This window comes from Cotesia typhae, unplaced genomic scaffold (assembly GCF_013202065.1).
Source record: "Cotesia typhae breed Kobodo isofemale line unplaced genomic scaffold, CoteBio_Ctyphae scaffold_45, whole genome shotgun sequence".
In the NCBI taxonomy this organism is placed as follows: domain Eukaryota; kingdom Metazoa; phylum Arthropoda; class Insecta; order Hymenoptera; family Braconidae; genus Cotesia; species Cotesia typhae.
In genome coordinates, this window is record NW_027423777.1 from 1,507,407 (window position 1) to 1,526,876 (window position 19,470).

At 32.4% G+C, this 19,470-nt stretch overlaps 2 protein-coding genes across 2 annotated transcripts in view; both read right to left on the reverse strand.

Annotated features, from left to right (window-relative positions):
• Positions 1-22: 22 nt before the first annotated feature.
• LOC141536963 (uncharacterized) lies at positions 23-9,949 on the reverse strand. Its single transcript, XM_074257790.1, has 6 exons — positions 9,597-9,949; positions 9,257-9,466; positions 8,895-9,177; positions 6,356-7,950; positions 2,472-6,273; positions 23-1,143 (listed from the first exon to the last, which is right to left on the reverse strand). Exons 1-6 carry the CDS (start codon positions 9,692-9,694, stop codon positions 433-435), a joined length of 6,699 nt encoding a protein of 2,232 aa, XP_074113891.1. The 5' UTR covers positions 9,695-9,949; the 3' UTR covers positions 23-432.
• A 2,520-nt stretch (positions 9,950-12,469) lies between these two features.
• LOC141536773 (uncharacterized) overlaps positions 12,470-19,470 on the reverse strand; it is a 28,672-nt gene continuing 21,671 nt past the window's right edge. The window contains exons 4-7 of the mRNA XM_074257500.1: positions 16,421-18,076; positions 15,513-15,662; positions 15,195-15,272; positions 12,470-15,104 (exon numbers count right to left, since the gene is read on the reverse strand). Coding sequence (XP_074113601.1) covers positions 15,060-15,104; positions 15,195-15,272; positions 15,513-15,662; positions 16,421-18,076 — 1,929 coding nt within the window. The 3' untranslated portion in view covers positions 12,470-15,059. The remainder of the gene's footprint in view (positions 15,105-15,194; positions 15,273-15,512; positions 15,663-16,420; positions 18,077-19,470) is intronic.

A 19,470-nucleotide genomic window follows, 5' to 3' on the forward strand; every position in this document is an offset into this window, starting at 1 on the left:
TAATAAAAAACAATTTAATAACTAATGTGTACAAAATTATTTATTATCAATACAGATAATAGTTACATGTAATATTACAATAAGAGTCAAAAGAAAATTCTTACGAATAACATTAAAAAAATTTTAGTAAAACATACAATAATTCAAATAAATTCCATATTAATTAATTAATATCAATTTCTCTCTTAAATTTAACAATTACCTGATTTATTCAATTAATTCATTTATTGTAAATAGTCATTTAATATACAAGTCTTGTATTTACATATCTTATCATAATTAGTTTACTTATTGTTATTAATAATAATAAACTGTAACAATTAAGTGAAAAATTACTGACCGAATGTGAGAGAGCTAAATAAATTTACATAAATCGTGAGTGATGATAATTGTTCGCTAAGTCAATGATTAATAACCGATAGCCTAAAAAAACTACTTCAGTTGCTTCAATTTTTCTTTTATAATTTTATTATTAAGATCCAGTAATTCCTCAATCGTAAATTTATCACAAACAGATCTGTAGATATCAACAATTTTTTCTTTTGATAAATCCGCCTGCTTTTTGCCTAAATGCGTCAGTAATTTATCTGACGTCAGATATTTATTAACAATAATTTCTTTAATGCTATTGTTGTTTCCATGAGAGTCTAGCGCCGCGGCGATAATATCGGGAGAATTGTTCTGCAGCGCTATGTCCAAAACAACGGATGAGGGAATAAGCTCGTCGTTAGCAACAGTGTGACTGATCACAGAGTCTATGGGCATCCTTTTGAGAATTGAATTCAAACAAGTCTCATCGGTGATAGGGGTCTTGATCTCACGTTTTTCTTCCTCAGCCAGCACCCGGGCCAGCATGTCGCAGAGTTCTATAGAAGTTAGTTTCTGACAGAGCTCCTGCTTGACGCTGTCAGTATCCGCGACACTCAAGAGATCGCTGGTAGTCAATTTCATCCGATAGGTGTTGAGGACTTTTGAAAAAAATTCCTTGTCATTGATAAATATGTCTGGAAGCCGACCCAGGATCTTAGAAGCTCCGTAGTCACGACAGGCTATTTTTAAACAGGTGTCTGGGTACGTTTCCATACCTAGGAGGTGCATTGTTTCACGACCCAATTCAGCGTCATTTTTAGTTCCCATTTTTGCCTGAAATATTCCATTAAAATTTTAATTATTTTTTTAAATTATTATTTTGCATGCCAAAAGGTAAAAGGGCGCATAGCAAAGTACAGTATAATTTTTTTTTTATCACCAATCGACTGGTAGACATATTCTTCGCCTAAAAATGAAGTATTGATTTCCTAAAGCTAAAAACGCGGACCTCTCTAATTATGCGCCTTTTTAGCTTTAGGAATTTAAAAATTTTATAACCTAAAGCTAAAAGGGCCTAAAAATTTTTTTTCAAAGCAATTCATTAAAATGCTTATTTTTAGTTTAAAAATTACAAAAAATGGTAGAGTTAAAAAAGCGTATTTTAACTATACATATACTCTTTTAAAATTACAATTAAAAATATTTAAAAATTGAAAAATTTGAATGATTGCATTAATTTATTTTTATTTAAAAATTATTTTACTTCTATCGTTTTCGATTAATTTATTTATCCATTGCTTGTATAAAAATAGTTTAAAATTATTATTTCTTCAAGATTGTTTAAGGGGGAACACCATTGTGACGATCGAAAAAAAGAGGTGATTTTCGGGAATTTTTTTAACAGGGAAAATAAAGGAATTTGGGGATAGGATTTTTTTTATTTTATTAAAGGTACATAAAAAATTATTACCCTAAATTTTTATTAAAAAGTATTCAAAAACGGATTATCGTCGCACGTACAGAATTTAAAAAATTTTCATTTTGAAGATTTTTTTAGCAGAGTTAAAACAAAAAAAAACAGTAAGAATAAAAATGTAGTAACTACATCCTTACTAATTAAAAAGCAATTTGGATTTTTATTTTCAGATGATCCGTTTTTGAGTTATCGAACCGACCATGGAGAGGGAAATTTTTTTTAGTGCTCTACGAGATTGTTAATAGCTTTGTAGTAATTAAATATTTTTTAATAAAAATTTAGGGTAATAATCTTTAATGTACCCTTAATAAAATTAAAAAAAAATCGATCCCAAAATTCCTTTATTTTCCCTGTCAAAAAAATTCACGAAAATCACCTCTTTTTTTCAATCGTCACAGTGGTATTCCCCCTTAAGTACTTAGGAAATTTTTTTTTTATTTTATGTCTTGTGAAGCTATTTATCAAAATTTTTTATAGAAACTTAAATTTTTTTTTGCGCCCTTTTAGCTTTAGGATGCTCGAATTTTTTTTTTACAGATTTTTGTGTTTTGAGTGATTTTAAGAAAAATGACAAAAAAAATTTTTTTCTATGCCCTTTTAGCATGGATCCCTACTAACCTGTAGTTATGCGCTCTTTTTACACGCAATTTACTAAAAATAGAAAAATAACATAAATTTTATTTACCTTGTAAGCAGTAATAATACTTTGCGGACAGCTGCGTTTGACACCGCTAGCCAACACGAGATCAACATCTATTTCATCTAGCAATTCATCTAACTTCATTTGTACTCCAACAGATTTGCTATCAGTAGCAACTGAATTCGTAGCAACTTCTACATCTTTTTTACCACTAACAGCATTCAACAACCCGCTGTTCATTCCCGTCGAGGATTTCTTGGGCGGCGACAGAGTGTTGTCTAGAATAATCGACCCGAACTCATTGAAACACTTTTCTTCTGTCCCTTCAATCTCCTGAGTGATCCGAATTTTGTCAGTAAGCACTTCTGTGATATTTAAATCATCGTTGTAAACAACCGGCTGAGTGCCAACATTCTCTATAAGGCTGTGAATTAACAGAGAGTCAACGTCCATAATTTCTTCCCTATCAGCCGGGACTGTCGACAGCGACATGCTAAAGTCAGTCAACACCTTGCGGACATGCTCAACTTTGGGACTCCCCGAGGCCTTTAGCGGCAACTTCTCATACTCTAGACTGCTCAACGCTGCTAGGTCACCCACCGTGTTGATGTTTTTCGAGGTAAAAAGCTTCGAGAGATTCTTTGACCACACAGGATGAACAAGATTATCCACAATAGAGTCGATGGGCTCCGTACAACCCAGCAATGTTGGGCAGATTGGATCAGTCATTTCCATTCCTTGGCTTTGGCTAAGGTCCATTGACTGTTGGCTGTCGAATATCGAACTGGTGACCGGTAAAGTGTCACTGGCATTTATTTTTTCTACTGTACTAGTTCGTACGGGCTTGTAGATAGTGTCATCAGTGAAGTTGCTGATGTTCCCTACATCAACAGTGTCTTCCAGAGTCTCATTGATATTATTGATACTCCCGACTTCCATCTGGCTCACCGTTCCGTTCATTATTCTTGCCATCGTCGATTCTTGAGTTCCGAATTCTTCTACAACAGGCGTAACACTCTCTTTTTTCTCCTCGACTATGACGTTCATATCATCTCCCTGGAAGATATCTTGCGAAGCGATAGAGACTTCAACGTCCTCTTGCTCTCTATCTTCGATATTAATATCATACAGACGGGTGTCGCTCTTGAGAGCCTCCACAGGCTTTTCTTTCGTTTGTATCATTTTGAACTTAGGCAGCTTAATCTTCAGCGGCGTGTCCTTTCTTCCCGGAAAACTACGTGTTATCAATAGTTTAGGCAATTTTCCAGGTGAGCTTGGTAGAACTACGTACCCCATTTCTTTGGAAACGGGAGGGTCAGCAAAACTGACGCGCTTCCGCTTTGGCGTGTCAGCCAACTCTTCATTCCCCGCAGGAACATTAACATTACTATTGCTAGTACTATTAAGAGTAGCATGATTAAGAGCACTAACAGCACGTCTCTTCAAAATACCCGCACTTGGAGAAGCCGTCAAAGATGGCGGATTGGCGCTGGACCACTCAAGCATTGGGAGATCAATTTGCGTCTCCTTGAGTTCCGTGTAGTCATGATCTGTTTTACCAATATCCTTGACCTTCTCCATTTTAGGTGATATCTTCTCGCCGTCGTTCTTCAAATTGCTGAACAATTTAGTCGGCGGAGATGACGTGTAGTCCCCAGTTTTCATGTTACTGAATATCTTCCTTTGTCTACTCCCACCAGGACTACCTAGATCTTTCGCTCGTTCTTTCTTGAGCGTTTCCAAAACAGGAACTTCAGAATCCTTGGGTTTTACTTTAGACACTTTGATATCTTCGGTCTCAGACATATCTAGATTAGTCACCAGTCCCAACATTTGCGCTCCACGTCCTGGAGTGAGTAATTTCGGCTTGGTCAAGCGCTTAATACCCTTCGGAGACGGGAAGATGGCCTTAGCTTCTTCTTCCTTAACATCAACCGTAGGTTTTACGACTTCTTGACTAGATTTCACAGGAGACTCACTTTTAACCGGAGCTTCAGGTTTAGTCGATTCAGGTGGAACATCAGTCTTAATTGGCGACTCAGATGCAGGTGTAGGTACAGATGTAGGTGCAGGCTCAGGAACCTGATTCTCGTCATTAGCCACCTCGACCTTTTCAGTCTTCCTTTCCCTCCTGGGGGACCGTACAGAACACAGATCCTGCGAACTCTCAACAACTTCATCGGCAGTAGAGTTTGAGGTAGTAGACGTCGAAGGACTAGACATCGGGCTCAAGACCTTGGAATCATCCTGACTTTGAGGATCCTGCGGCTTGGTATCGATCTTCCGTTTACGACGTACGAATATCAGATCCTGCCGCTCCACTAACAGCGAATCTCCACTACTCCTCGTGGTCTTTTTTACCAACTTGTTAGGATCCAACGAGTGTCTCTTGTTAACTTTTTCATAAACAAAGTCGTCATTGGTGGGTTTACTCTTTTGTTCTTCGGAAACTTTATTTCGCAACTTGCTCATCTTCCGACTATCAAAGACCATATCGATCTTCAACCGAGACATTTCTTTCTGGGTCCTCTGTGATACTCCAGTCCTGCCATCTGGTGATTTTTCGCTCTCATTAGAGCAGAAGCTCTCACTGTCACTTTGCAAATCTGTTGGAGCAGAATGCCTGCGTCTCTTGGTGTCTGCATACTCTTCAGAATCCACAGCCTTGCGCTTGACTCCTTTGTCCTGATCTCTAGTTGATCTAGAACCCCTACCACCTCGTCTTCGTCCGCGTCTGCCCCTTCCCTCACGCCTCGAACCGCCAGCGCCATCTCGCGGATGCAAACCTAATTTTGTCAAGTCTTTGTCTTGTGTATTTTCATTCTCGTCAGGAAACTCATCGCGCGACTCAAAGTTCAGCTTTTTGACAATACTTGTAACAGAGCCTTCTTCTATTTTGTCCCCAGCTTCGGGACCAAGTTCCTGGGTGTCACCAACTATTTCTTCGCTCTCTTTAACCTTTTCGTGTTTGTTCTCTTTGTTGTCATCGGTAGCTTCTGTGGAGCCACCGGCTTTGTTCTTAAACCACTCCTCTAACTCTTGAGTGTTTCTTGATCCAGACTGCGACAAGTCGTTGTACATAGCAGGAATGTCATCTCGATGGCGCTTAAAACACTCCTTCTGGTGTTCCGTCAACAAATTTACGTTAACTTTAACGTCGTTCTGAATCAAAACGTAATCCTGAGAGTCTGGTTCTGGAGGAACTGGAACTGGAGCCACTCGCTTTTCTTTGCCTTTTTTACCTCCACTAACTTTAGTAATAGACTTTCTACCCAAAAAACTTCCCGCAACTCTTACATGTTTCTTCTCACCTTCATCAGTCTTGACCAAGCTGCCCATCTTTTTCAAGGCTTCTAACTCAATTTCATTCAATACCTGTTTGACATCCTCACTAATGGGTTCTGTATGGTCCAGAAAGGTCATCGTCTGGGCAGCGATCTCGTGGTTTGTATGACAGAGTGCGTTGATGAGAGCTTCACGATACGAATCAATAAACTCGGTAGTCAGACAGCTCCACAAACCTTTCAGAATGATTACCACCGTCTCCCAGGTATTAACCACCTCTTTCACACACTCTGGAACGTTGATCTTCAGCATCACTTCAATACAAGATCTTAGAACTGTTAGATGAAACTGTGCTTTGTCCTGTTCCAACCCGTATATAGTGATCAACAGCGACGCCATCGCTTTCAGACTGCATTCGATTTCATTCACGTACTCTGCTTGCTCTAAAGTTGAGAAGGTGACGTCTCGTAGCAAAGATGTTAAGCTCGGAACTCCCTCGACCGCTAGGTAGTCTGAGTAGTGAATCGTGTTCATCAGCGCGTCAAAAACGTAGCAGATAAATCTATAAAAATAATTTAAATTAATTATCACACTAATTTAATAAAAATTTTATATAATTTAAAAAAAAAGTATTGTTTCCTAACCTGTATGACTTGTTATTATCTTTCGCGCTAACTAGTGTTAACAAATCCTCAGCGACATGATCAAGAACCTCATTGGTTTTGACAGTTGTAATCAAATCAGCAGCGTTATTAAATTTTGCGTAAAGATCCTTCCAACAGCGACTGATTTTTATTAGCTGATTAACATCGTTAGTGTTAATCCATATAACCTTAAAAGGAAAAATAATTAACGAGTATGCTGTGTCAAAATTATGAGCCAAAGTAGTTCCTTCATTAATCGACTCTTTGTCCATAAATTTAACAAACAACTCCGCAAGTTCCGCCCAAATTTCTATAACAAAACCAGTCAAATTGACGTTTGTTCCTAGCGCAATCATTTGGCTGAGAACCGACTTGAGAAACGGCAGAGATTCAGGATGGTAACCCGTAATAGTCTCGGGTTTGATTGCATGAACTAGCAGAGTCTTGAGGCCAGCATTAGGCCGTTTCAGGAACTCTGGGTCTAGGAGCCTGATCAGCAAATCCATCAACGTCTGGTCGCGGTACAGTAGATGCGAGCTGACTTTTACGAGTTCGGGGATGATTATGTCTAAGAGTAGGTTGCTTGTGCAGTCATCACGGATTCTAATGTGGTTCACCACTTCGCAGATGATCAGAATCAGCTCCTGGTACATTTTTGGTTTGAGTTCGTCGGTCGATTTGTTAATCAAGCTAATCAAAGACTGCCAGAGAATGCGATTCAGAGTTTCTCGGTTCTCGAAGACGAACTCCGAGTCATTAATCAGAAGGCAAGCTTCCCCGGAGCTGTGAATATAGCTCTTGAAGTTCTCCTGGAACATCTCCTGGGATATCACGTTGATGGTTGTGTTATCTTGGTCTAGCTCTGAAAAAAGCAACGCTCGATCTTGGGGATTAGAAGCCAGTAGTTGGAGCAAAGAGTCCACGGCACACTTCCTGGCCTTGACAAACCGTTTCCCTGGGGAAGATTGAATCCCAGACTTGGTTGACAACAAAGGAGTGTCTCCAAGCGGACCAAAGCAAAAATTAAGAAACTGCACGATGACTTGAGCGAGAGACTTGTCGGGTGTAAATGACAGTTTTATGATCAAGTGTCGCCAGACCTCGAACTTTGCCAGGGCAATCGACTCTGTTTTATTGTTATTAGCGTTCAGCGGGATGCAGAGGAGTTTTATTCGCCGAGGAATAGCGAACTGGGTGGGATCTATGGCGAAGTTTTCGATGAGCAGCTTCCAGGCCTGAAAAGCTTGGATCCTGATGGACATGTCTGGAGACTTGAAAGCACGCTCTTCAACGCTTAGGAGGTTGTTTATCAAGTCAGCACCTCGGTGGAGGTCTGTTCCTAGAGCTTGGACGCTCAGACACCACTGGCGACACCAGTCAGGCTGGCCGGCCTTCACTAAGGACAACATTCGGATGTGATACACGTTCTGCAAGTTGCTGCGGTACACGGTCCAGGTTTCTTCGTGGTTTTGACGGATATAACTGTGAATGTCCGTTTTTAAAGCTGTTGTGAAGAGATCCAGGGCTCTTGCACGTTGGTGTTTGTGTCCCATATATAGTAAAGTTATTACTTTGTCGAATACCAGTTGGTGAAACTGAAATGATGTTAGTTAAAATTATAGTGTTTCAATTTACAATTTTAGTTAATTAAAATCTTAAATCTAAAACTTAATCTAGGAAATTTGGACAATAAATTATGTTAAATTATAAGAATTGGAACGTTTCGTTAATTTATTTCAGCTTCATCAGGCAAACTAAAAATTAAAAAAATAATTTTTAGTTAATACAAATATTTAACATGTAAAACAAAAATAAATGAAAAGAACAATAGTTACTCTCATGGTTAACATCCTCGTCTAGTTTTTATCAAGTCAAGGATGCTAACGAGGATGCTAATCATAATAGTAACTATTGTTATTTTTATTCATTTTTGTTTTAGATGTCAAATATTTGTATTAACTAAAAATTGTTATTTGATTTTTAGTTTGTCTGATAAAGCTGAAATAAAACAGCAAAACGTTGCAATTCTTATAATTTAACGTCTGAATTAATTTTCCAAATTCCCAAGATTAAGTTATTTTAATTATGGACGAGAACTTAAATAGTAATTTTTTAGTTTCACAATTCTATTTATTTTAGCTTATAAAAATATTTTAATTTTTTTCAATAATCACTAATTTTTTGTATCTAAAATTTTAACGAAAGTGTCAGTTTTATTATACAAAAAAATTCTTTTAAAATCGAAACTGGTGAAAATTGTTTATTCGTAAAATATAGAAAAATTTTAGAAATCGGTAGGCTTAAATGGACACATTTCATTAAAGATTTTCATTAGATATAAAAACTACTTGAAAAATTTATTTAAAAAAATTTTCATAATTATCATCATCAATTTACTGTGAAATCAAAGAATTACCATTCAATAATACTAAATAATTGCATAAAATGGAAAATACAAAATGGAGTACTTTTCAATTTCGTCAAAAAGATAAAACTTCAATTTCGACATAAAATATGTTGAATAAAAAAAATTAAATACCTTTCGGATATTAAAATTAGAATTAACCAAAGAGTGTTTGTAAAGCCGGTGGATAAACTCCAAAGTACTGTAAATAACTAAATCCTCAAAATCTGTAGGCTTTTTTTCAGCTTGTACCAACAGTGAAATATTATCCGTGCAGGTTGTAGGTGACAGCCACTCCATTTTGGAAGCTTCTACATCTCTTAGACAGTCGTTTAAAAATTTGAACGTATCCTGATCATCAACGAGTCTTGTCAACTGTTTGTCCTCGACTGTTTTTATCAAATCAAATATTTTCAGTCTAAAAATAAAATAAAATTTAATATTTTACACTGAAATGTTAAAAACAAAAATTTATTTGACAAAAATAAAAAAATTACCTTTTGTTGCGACCAACAGTCAATGATAGCCTAAAAAACGGCATTTTTCTACTAGACTCATTGAAAATATTATTCAACAATGATTTAACATCTGATTTTTTAAGCAGGCAACTTTCTTGTTCACTTGTCATAAAATTAATAATTAAATTACATAAATCTGAATACTGATTATCAGTCATTATTTGTAATAAATTTGTCCTCTTGTTATCACTGCAAATATTTAAGTATTAATTAAATGGAGTAAGTAACTGTATGTAAACCAAAAACGGTAACATGATATTGATATTAAATAACTTATATATATAATATTTATAATTGATAAAATAAAATTTCTTGGTACCTGTTGATATAGGTTAGAATAATAATTTCATCGGTACTGGGTATTGTTCCTTGTAATTTGGCCAATACATCTGCGGGAGTAAGCGAAGTAGAAGTCATTTTGAAGTAGGTGACCGTTTTACTCCCAACTTCAGTGGTAAAAATCCTCAAATAAACGACTGACGACTGTTAAAAGCACTTGTTTTTTTTTTTAATCAACGACACCGACGTGCTGTTACTCGATAAATAAATATCTAGAATTGTAATTATAAATTCATTTATAAATAAGTATACATACAAATATATGTATACTTATTTTGTTAAAAATAATTATTTACAATAAGAGCTTTGTTTGCACTGAGTTTTATTACGAATCAATGCATAGCGACAGTCTATGTTGTATGTAATGTGTAATGTATGTACATACAGCCGATCGAGGGAATGGGAATGCTAAAGCTGGCCGTACCTATAGAAATAAATATGTGTGAGTAAGATATTGTATAATGCATGTCGGGTATAAACATACATATGTGTAAATACCTATACTGCCGCAGTGTGCAAGAGTGTTGAGTAAAATAAATATGTACCGATGCCAAACAGGATAATTACTGCGCAAGACACACTGCGGGGTGAACACAGCGCAAATTGCCGCGCGTTTTTCTTTCTTCCTTGCGCTCGCAGTTTTTTAAGAAGAGAAAGCCGAGGCGACGATGCAACGTGATAAAAAAACCCGCCAAATGATCTAGAGAATTTTAAATCTGATCTAGGGGTTTTTTGGGGAACTTTTGGTTTTTTATGCAACATAACGATGGCGGGAATATTCAAATTTTTTGAATGAGAAAGAATATAGTGTGTCTTAATTTAAGCGCAAAGTGATGGTATAACTCTACTGACGCCAAAAATTGTAACTCATTGATTTTAACTCCTAATTTTTTTTATATTGATTATATATTGCTGTCAAATTTAAAAATTTTAATAACAAATCAATTACAATAAAAAAATTCTTCTAAAAATTTTCACTCGTAATTTTTATTAATTTCCGCATGTGGAATTTTTTAACTTAATTTTTTTTATAATTGCATTATTATAAAATTTTAAAATAATTTTTAATGTCTGCCAACTTCATTATCGTATTGTATCAAGTTTAACAATGAAAAAATTCATACTGAAACAAAGAAAAAAAATGTGTGTACTGTTGCACACGCGTCAGAAGATAATACTGAAGTTAGCAGTCAGCTGTCAATTTTAAAAATTTTCTTAATAAATCAATTACAATAAAAAAATGCTTCTAAAAATTTTCACTTGTAATTTTTATTAATTTTCACATGTGAAACTTTTTAATTAAATTTTTTTTTAATAATTTAATTGCTATAAAATTTCAAAAAAAATTTTAATGTCTGTCAACCTCAGTGTTATGTCAGAAGTTATACTTCTTTGGTATATAATAAAAAAAAATGCAAAAATGATTGAAGAAAAATGTTAAAAACAATCAAAAAAGTTTTATTATAATAAAAATTTAACTATACTGTATATATATAAATTAATTAATCATCATATGAATTTAATTCAATATTATTTAAGATTTCTTTGAATCAACTAATTTTGGAGTTGCAAAGTATCAATAGTTTACAATCGATAATTATAAAATATTTTAATTATTTATTAAAAATATATGTTTCTTATAAAATAGTTCATTATTTATTATTTAACCTAGTGATAATATATTTTTAATTAATATTTCTTCAAAAATAATATTAATTACATGAAATAAAAGACGAATATTGTAGTACGAAACTAGATTCTAATAAAATGTTTCCAATAAAATTCTAGAAAATTATTTAAATGGTCTATAATATAAATTTAAAAAATATAATATGGATACAATTACTAGATTCGATAAACAAAATAATTAAGTCTGTATTAATAATTTTGTTTTTGAAATTGATCGGTAGAGCTGCTTAAAAGTTATTCCAAAAATACAATATTTAAAAAAAAAATTTTTTGTAATTTTTTCTTAGATTTCTTAAAATCTACCGGTTTGAATCGGTCCAAATTGTATTCAAAATCTAAATTAGGTCAAGTCCTTTCGAATAGCACCAACCGCGATGAAATTGGTCAAGCCGTTCAAAAATTCGATCAATTTTCGGAAAACGGGGTAAAACCAATAACTTCCCAACTTTTGAAAATTTTCAATTTTTTTAGAGGGAATTTAAAAAAAATGTATGTAGATTCCGCCATATCTTTCTTATCTGTAATCATTTCTCATGTCACATTTTTCGATTAAAAATGTATCCGGAACAATATTCGGAGAGAGGAAAAAAAAGCTCAAAATAATTAGGGATGCAGAATTTGTGAAAAAAGCAAGAAACTATTAATCATATTTCAAAAACGACTAAAATTTCGCGTAAAATTCAATTTTTTTTAAAAAACGCCGCCATTTTATCAATTTTTGATATTTTTTTTCCACCGTGGGTCATTGTACGGACAATATCTTCTAGTTTAATGAGAATTTTTTTTTTACGTTTTATCCATGGAGAAAGCCGGAATCACTCCAGCAGTGGAAACTTTTTTTTTTTTTTTTTTTTAGCGCGTATGACTCAAAAAATAAGTAATTTTTTTCTTCAAAAATTTTACTGTATATTCTCAAAATATGTATAAATATACCATCAAAATTTTTAAATAATGGATATAGTTTTTTTTTTTTTTTTTTTTTAATTTCTAAAAATCAATTTTTTTCAGGCTGTCACACTAGTTGTGCCCTTTAATGGGACATGATAATTTTTGCTCTGTGCTTTTGATCGAATTAAGAAATCTCCGATCAAATTCCTTCGTTTTGCCTGCACCACTATCAATTAATTTTAAAGGGAATGGATGTAAAAATAAATAACTCAATAAAATTTTTTATAATTGTTTCACAGTTTATTATAGATAATCGATAAATGTATAATAATTACTAACTGCTCATCGAATCATACTGAAGACTGCGTTAATCATTCATTTCTTAGAATCATCCCCGACACAAGAATAACTTACAAAAATATCAATAATTAATTATGGTAATAATAATATTATAATTAAAAATTATAATAATAAATTGAAAAATTCACTTACAGTTTAATCAAATAATATTATAATCTTACAATAAATCTTAAAAAAACAAATCTTATTAATAATATTTTTGTATCGGGAATTTTTCACTTTTACATAATATTCTGTTTAAATTAACTTGCCCTCTACTTTTTTTTTTTTTATTTTATAAATTCGTGACGGCGAGATCACAATCAATTCTTCCTTTTATTTATCATTTCTTCTTCATCCCATCGTTAATTTCGTTGTTAATATCGTTATTACGGACAATTTTCATACGATTACTATACAAATTTTTAAAAACTTTTTATTCCTCCTCTTGTTAATCTATATGATTTTAATGCCAGTCCAAATAATTATAATAACTATTACAATTAATCATTTTTAGTTTATTTATTTTCTTCGATATTATTATCATTAATATTAATAATTCCTCTAACACTTAGAAGTATTCGAATTTTTAATAATAAAAAGTCTACAGCCTTAACAAAAGTATTCAGGCTTTAAATGTTTCATTATTTATTTTCATTATCAGCATTATTATTATTATTATTAATTTTATATTAATTATTTATGAAGGTATAAACGTATAAATATCGTATGAAAAAGATTTAAAAGGTACCGTTTCAAGTTTATGTCGGATTGGTAGTGGCGGGTTGTTTCATCATTCATTTCATATCATTATTATCATTAATATTTATTTATTAACTTTAATTAGGCGACATTATAAAAGAACGATAGGCGTTAGTTAACGAGCGAGTTTTTTACATATGCAATTGTGAGATATTATTTTTTTTTTCCATAGTTTATTACATATTACTTACATTTCTGCTCGACTTAGACTATCGTAGTGTTTTACAATTTATCAATTATTATAATTATAATTAGTTATTATTTTGTTCGTGTAATTTAAAAAGTGTGCGGGAGACGCGTGTGAATTAATGTGCAAGTATAAAACAAATTGTTATTTTAATAAAATCAATTGTACAATTTTTTTTTTTTTTTTTTTTATAATTATAATTAGTCTCTTTTATAATTTTAATGAGTTTTAATTTTAATAAAACGATTTCGTCATTAATTGATATTAAGATTAAAATTTTTGATCATTTTTTTCAGACCTAATACACAAATCCGTCAATTATTAGACTTTAAAAAATTAAAAACAATATTTTCTATTATTGTTTAACAATTATGTCAAGTATCGGTGATTAAAAATGGTGAAACTCGTACAATAATTACCGAAAATTATAAATAAAAAATAATTAACAGTATACTGTGTACGAGTTTCACCATTTTTAATCACCGATACTCGACATAATTATTAAACAATAATAGCAAATATTGTTTTTAATTTTTTAAAGTCTTTTTATACATGTATTATTTATGCAAACTCATTAAAATTATCTAACAACTAATTAATAAGCCATAACCGAATCATTACCATTATCACCATCCCCATTCACTCGTTTATCATCAATTACTTAAAACAAATCTCAACACTTGTAATTTATTTAAAACTGCACAGTGCTTTAATTAGCAATCACCAGTTACTAATTATACAATTAATAGCGGGGAGTGTTTAAACCGGCACCTTGAGTATTTAATTTCATTCCGTTGACAAATTTAAGAAAAATAATTGCTGTTAAATATATATTTATATATAAGAAAAAATAAACGAATCGCTCGTTGAAAAGAAATTAGTTGCATATTTATAATAATTATAATATCTTAATAACAATTAATGACACTTGTTTCAATTTCTACATTATTTGCAGAGCATATTAATCAATAATTATCATTATTATTATTATTTATTAATTATTAATATTAAAACCTTATTGGGCACGGCCCAATTTCGGTACTGTCATCCATTATTTATTCAATCATTAATTAATTGATTGATTAATTAATTAATGGGTTGCCGTATTAGCTAATCTATTATTTCGAGCGTTACATCTTATTTACCATTCGTTTATTGTTGTCAAGTTGGTTAAAAAAAAAAAGAAAAAAAAAATAAAAAATAATATTTAAATAAATCGAATCGAAAAAAACTCGCCGCCGTCTCCTGCCGTTAATTTCTCGATGCCGCAATTAAAATACAATCAGTAATTATCAATTAATTAGGCGTACGAATGAGTTTATTTAAAAGTATGACAAACGCTCGAGTATCCTCGTGGCAACTGTCGATTTACAATTTTTTTTTTTTTTTATTTTATTTAGTTATTTAAATTAATTAATTAGCTGTTGATCTTGTTGTTGCTGTTGTTGATGTTAATTATGAATTGCAGGAATGGTCCAAATATACATATCTATATTATATAATTAGTTTTTTTTTTGGTTTTAATAGAGAAAAAAAATTTAGGTTTTTTTTCTTCTTCCCCAAATTTTATGATGACGCTTATTCGTTGATATTGTTCTGATGATTCATTTCGGCAATTATTTCCTGTAACATATTATAATTGTCTTGTTAATTTTTTTATCTTTTAAAAAAATTATTAATAATTTAAAAAAAGAAAAAAAAAAAAAAACTTACATTCTTGTTAACAGCTTCAATATTTTCGTTTACGGCCGCTGCAACAGCTTTTTCATTGATATCGATCTCTTCGACAGCCTGTAAATAAAATCAAAAATTTAAATAACTTTTTCTTTAAAAAATAAAAAAAAAAAAATCTTATTTCTAATTAATAATTAAAATAATTTTCAATCAGCTGGCCCCTGTATATCTTTCATTTAATTTTAAAATAATCAAAAACTAAAATTTGCTCGGCAATATTTTAGTCATCAGGTATTCATCATTTAATAAATCAATTTATCAGCTAATAATAGATAATTAAGTTAAATTATAACAAACCTTAGTTACAGAAGTAACATCTTCAGTGATAGCGGGTCCAAGTGATGCTGGAGGTTCAACGACGGGTGGTACTATTTTAGTTTCTTCCTCAACAGTTTCCGTTTTTTCAGCTACGTTATTTTCAACGGGAGCTTCAGCTTCTGGTATGCTCTATAATTAATAATTTTTCAATCAATATAAATTGTCATAAACTACAAGTCTAAAAATTTAAATAAAATAATTAAACACAAAAATTCATTTGATACTCCTCCACTCATTCGAAATATAGACATGCTAAACAAATAAAATTCATTCATTCAATCTGTAGCATGCTCCAATACTTCAAGATGATTTTAAGTTATTTTTTTCTCGCGGTAATTTAATTACTGCCTATCAACAAGTGTTTACTACTGGCTTTAATTCATTTATTTTCTAAGCTCAGTTAATTACTCACAAAAACTAATTAATCTAATTTTAATAATTTCTTATTAAAAAATAAAAAATAAATTTTAAATTAAAATAATTATTAATTTTTTTAACTATTAAAAATAAACCACAAATCTATCTTAAAAGTACATTCTACTGAAAAATAAATTTCAATAAAATTTTCTAAAAAATATTGAGAAGAATATAATTTCCTACTAAGCCAGTAGTCGTAAAATATCAAAATGACAGTGGTAAAGTTAGTGAAGAAAAACCAAGAGGCAGGATAGGATCAGGACAACAATCACTACTTAACAATAAAAAATATAGCCAAGACCTACTGACGAAAAGTCAGCAAGCCTCAGCTATTAAGGATAAAATGAGGTCCAAGGACGGGACATGATGGACCAGGCAGGCACGATTAAATCACCAGCCGCATAATCTTAACAATATCATCATCAAAATTGCCGCCCGATTCATGCCAGTAGTTGGTGCTGGTTAATCACCTGATGATTATTCTGGAACAAACTGTCTTTAGTTGCCGATTCGTGATCGTACTCGCCATCGCCATTAACATCAACATGTCCATTTCCATTGACTCCTTCAATCGTCTCAATATCTTTGTATCCATTAACTTTATCCCGCGAGGACTCTACGGATGGATTGGGATTGGCAGGCGGAGACAAGAGGTCTTCTGTCGGACTTAAAGGACTAGGAGCTTCATTATCACTAACTGTTCTTTCTTCTTCATTTTTATCCAGTCTCAGTGCCTGTTTACTCGGATCGTCCTCTAGCGCCAGCGAATCACCATCCAAAGGTAGCGGTAGATTGTTCAACTCTTGCTCTAATCCACTTATTGGTGGTGGTGGTGGTGGTAGTAATTCTTCTGGTAAACTAAAATCTGAAATTTGTGATGCAATAAAGTTCATTAAATCTGCAGATGCTTTTGGTACTGGTATCGGCGACTCTGGTAACGGAGGAGGTATATCTGCTTCAACATCTTCCGTAGTAGTCATTAAATTTTTTACTTTTTCACAAGTTTCTTCAATTTTTTCACCCATTATTTCTTTTATCTCTTCAATTTTTTCAACTACCTCATCAGTAGTAGCTTTAATTTCTTGAGTAATTTTTTCCTCAACATTTACTTTCAAATCTTCAATTTTTTCACAATCTTCTTTAATTACCTCACTAGTTTTTTCAACTTGACCAGTGACTTTATTAATTTCTTCATTAACTTTTTTTAAATCAAATCTTTCACATACTTTTTCAACTTCTTCAGTAGTTTCTTTAATATTTTCGGCGATAACTTCTCCAATTATTTCAGGTACCAGAGTTTCTTGAACCTGTGGAGTCTCGGTAGCTTTTTCTTCCAGCTCAGTAATTTCAATAACTTCAGGAACAGCGTTTACTTGAGGAACTGCATCAACCTCAACAACTTCAGTCTCAGCTTCAATCTCAGGAACTACTTCAATAACCTCAGTCTCGACCTCCACTGTACCGGCAATGTCGGGAACGGCTTCCACTATGTCGGCAACATCAGGAGCTATTTCAACGACATCAGGAACGGCGTCTATTTCGGGCAGATCAGCCATTTTGTTGTCAACTTCTTGGATTTCAATGAAGGAATTTTCTGGGAGTTTATCATGAAGATTAGATAAGTTTTCACGGTCAGAAATGGTGTTAGTGATGGGCAGCGAATCGATATTAGTAAGAGCGGGTTTAAGAGCTTCTGCGAGAGCAGTGGCATTTGGGGCAGCCTGCTGTGCCTGCTGGAGGGGGGAGGGGTCTATGGGGGTAGGTGGTGGACTGGTGGGAACAAAGGAGGGAAAGTCCTCAGTGGTTTTCCTCTCAGTGATAGAACATATCGGTGGTGAAATTTTTGGTGATGGTGGTGGTGATGGGGACTTGGCGGCCAGCGCTGGACCTGGACTGACCTCGACTTTCTCGACCGGCACTTCGGGCTCCTCTTTCACAGCCTCGGGGGCGGGAGTTGGAGCAGGAGATGAGGGTGCTTCTTTCTTCTCCTCAGCGGGACTCAAGGTCGCTGCTGCGGGGGAAGCCGGCTCCTCGGTCTTTGACTCCGGAACTGAATCTGTTGGACTGCTGGCTGATTTGTCCTCAGCGGGACTCACTGCTTCTGGATTCTCTGCTTCTTCACCACCCTGAAAAATTTTTTTATTAGTAATTATTTTTTTCAGCTTATGTTTTTAATTGTAAAGAAATAAGCAATTTTAGTTTTATTAGATTTTGATTTTTGGAATTTTTTTTTTTTTTAATTTTATTCAAAAATTACGGAAAAGAAAACTAAACATTCATTTTCAGATTGAAAATTTTTAATAAAAATTTGAAATTTAAATTCTGCCTAAAATATAAAGCACAAAAAAAATTTATAAGATTTTTTTTGTTGGAAATTTAATTCACTATCAAAAAGATCATTATCAATTATTTCATTTTTCGAACAGTTTACTCAATTTTGATTTTAATTCTTCACGAATAATTTTTTATGGTAAAAAATTGAAATCGAAATTACGGAAGAAATATTAAAGATACAAAAACATGATGAGACCTTTTTTGTCGAAAATTTAATTCTATAAAACAAAAATTTTTATCAATTTCTTAGAATCTTTAAAAGTTTGCTAACAATTTCAATTTAGATTCATCTAAAATAATTTTTTGGAGCCAGTTTATACCGATTGTTCATTTTTTCTCGAAGATTAAGATATTAGTGACTTGTTTTCATAATACTAACAATCCTTGTACTTCCCTAATTTTCTACATCATCAGAAGTCTTAAATATTTATCAAAATAAATATATGAAAAAAATTTTTCCTATTTTTAATAAAAAAAACTCTTAAAAATAAATTTGTTGTTGAATTGAAAAATATTTCTCTTTAATCAAATAGTTTTTTTTTTTCTTTTCAGGGTGAATATTAAATTGGATTTATATAAATAAAATATATGAGACTATAAAACTAAGAGACCTAGAGATCAAGTGACTAAAAAGAGAGTTAATAAAAAAATTGGTCTTAAGCCAACAACGCAGTCTTTGGTTTTATATACGCGGATATATATTTAAATGAGGAAGTATTGCATACGTTTATTTTCATCTGGAATCTATATTATAAGTGACGGTGTTTCATTACGGTCCATTGTGCATATTACATCTCAATAAAGAATAAGGAGAATTTAATATTTAATATTCAATATTCAATACTTCCATTTCCGATTTCATTTGTCGTATCTTCGGACGTACATTTCTACATTCAATATCAAACTTCAGTATCAAGGCTTCAATATATATTCTTATCACAATCAATCGAATTCTATTACTTAAAATCAACAATTTAAAACATATTTTATTTTTTAGGAAATAACAAATCGACTTTTTATCAGAATGGAAGAAATAAGAAATAAAAAAAAATTGCATTGATGAGTTAACGTCGATGTTAAAATTTGTTATCAAGAAAATGGCTTGATTTATTTTTCCAGTTACGTTAAAATCTCGCTTTTATTTTCTTAGATTTAAAGTCACTTTTTGCAACGATATTTTATTTTA

Coding starts and splice junctions, on each gene's coding strand:
- LOC141536963 (XM_074257790.1), bottom strand. CDS start 9,694: ATGACTTCTACTTCGCTTACTCCCGCAGATGTATTGGCCAAATTACAA. Junction 9,178..9,256: donor ACTGTTGGTCGCAACAAAAG/GTAATTTTTTTA, acceptor TTTTATTTTTAG/ACTGAAAATATTTGATTTGA. Junction 6,274..6,355: donor GATAATAACAAGTCATACAG/GTTAGGAAACAA, acceptor TTATTTTTATAG/ATTTATCTGCTACGTTTTTG.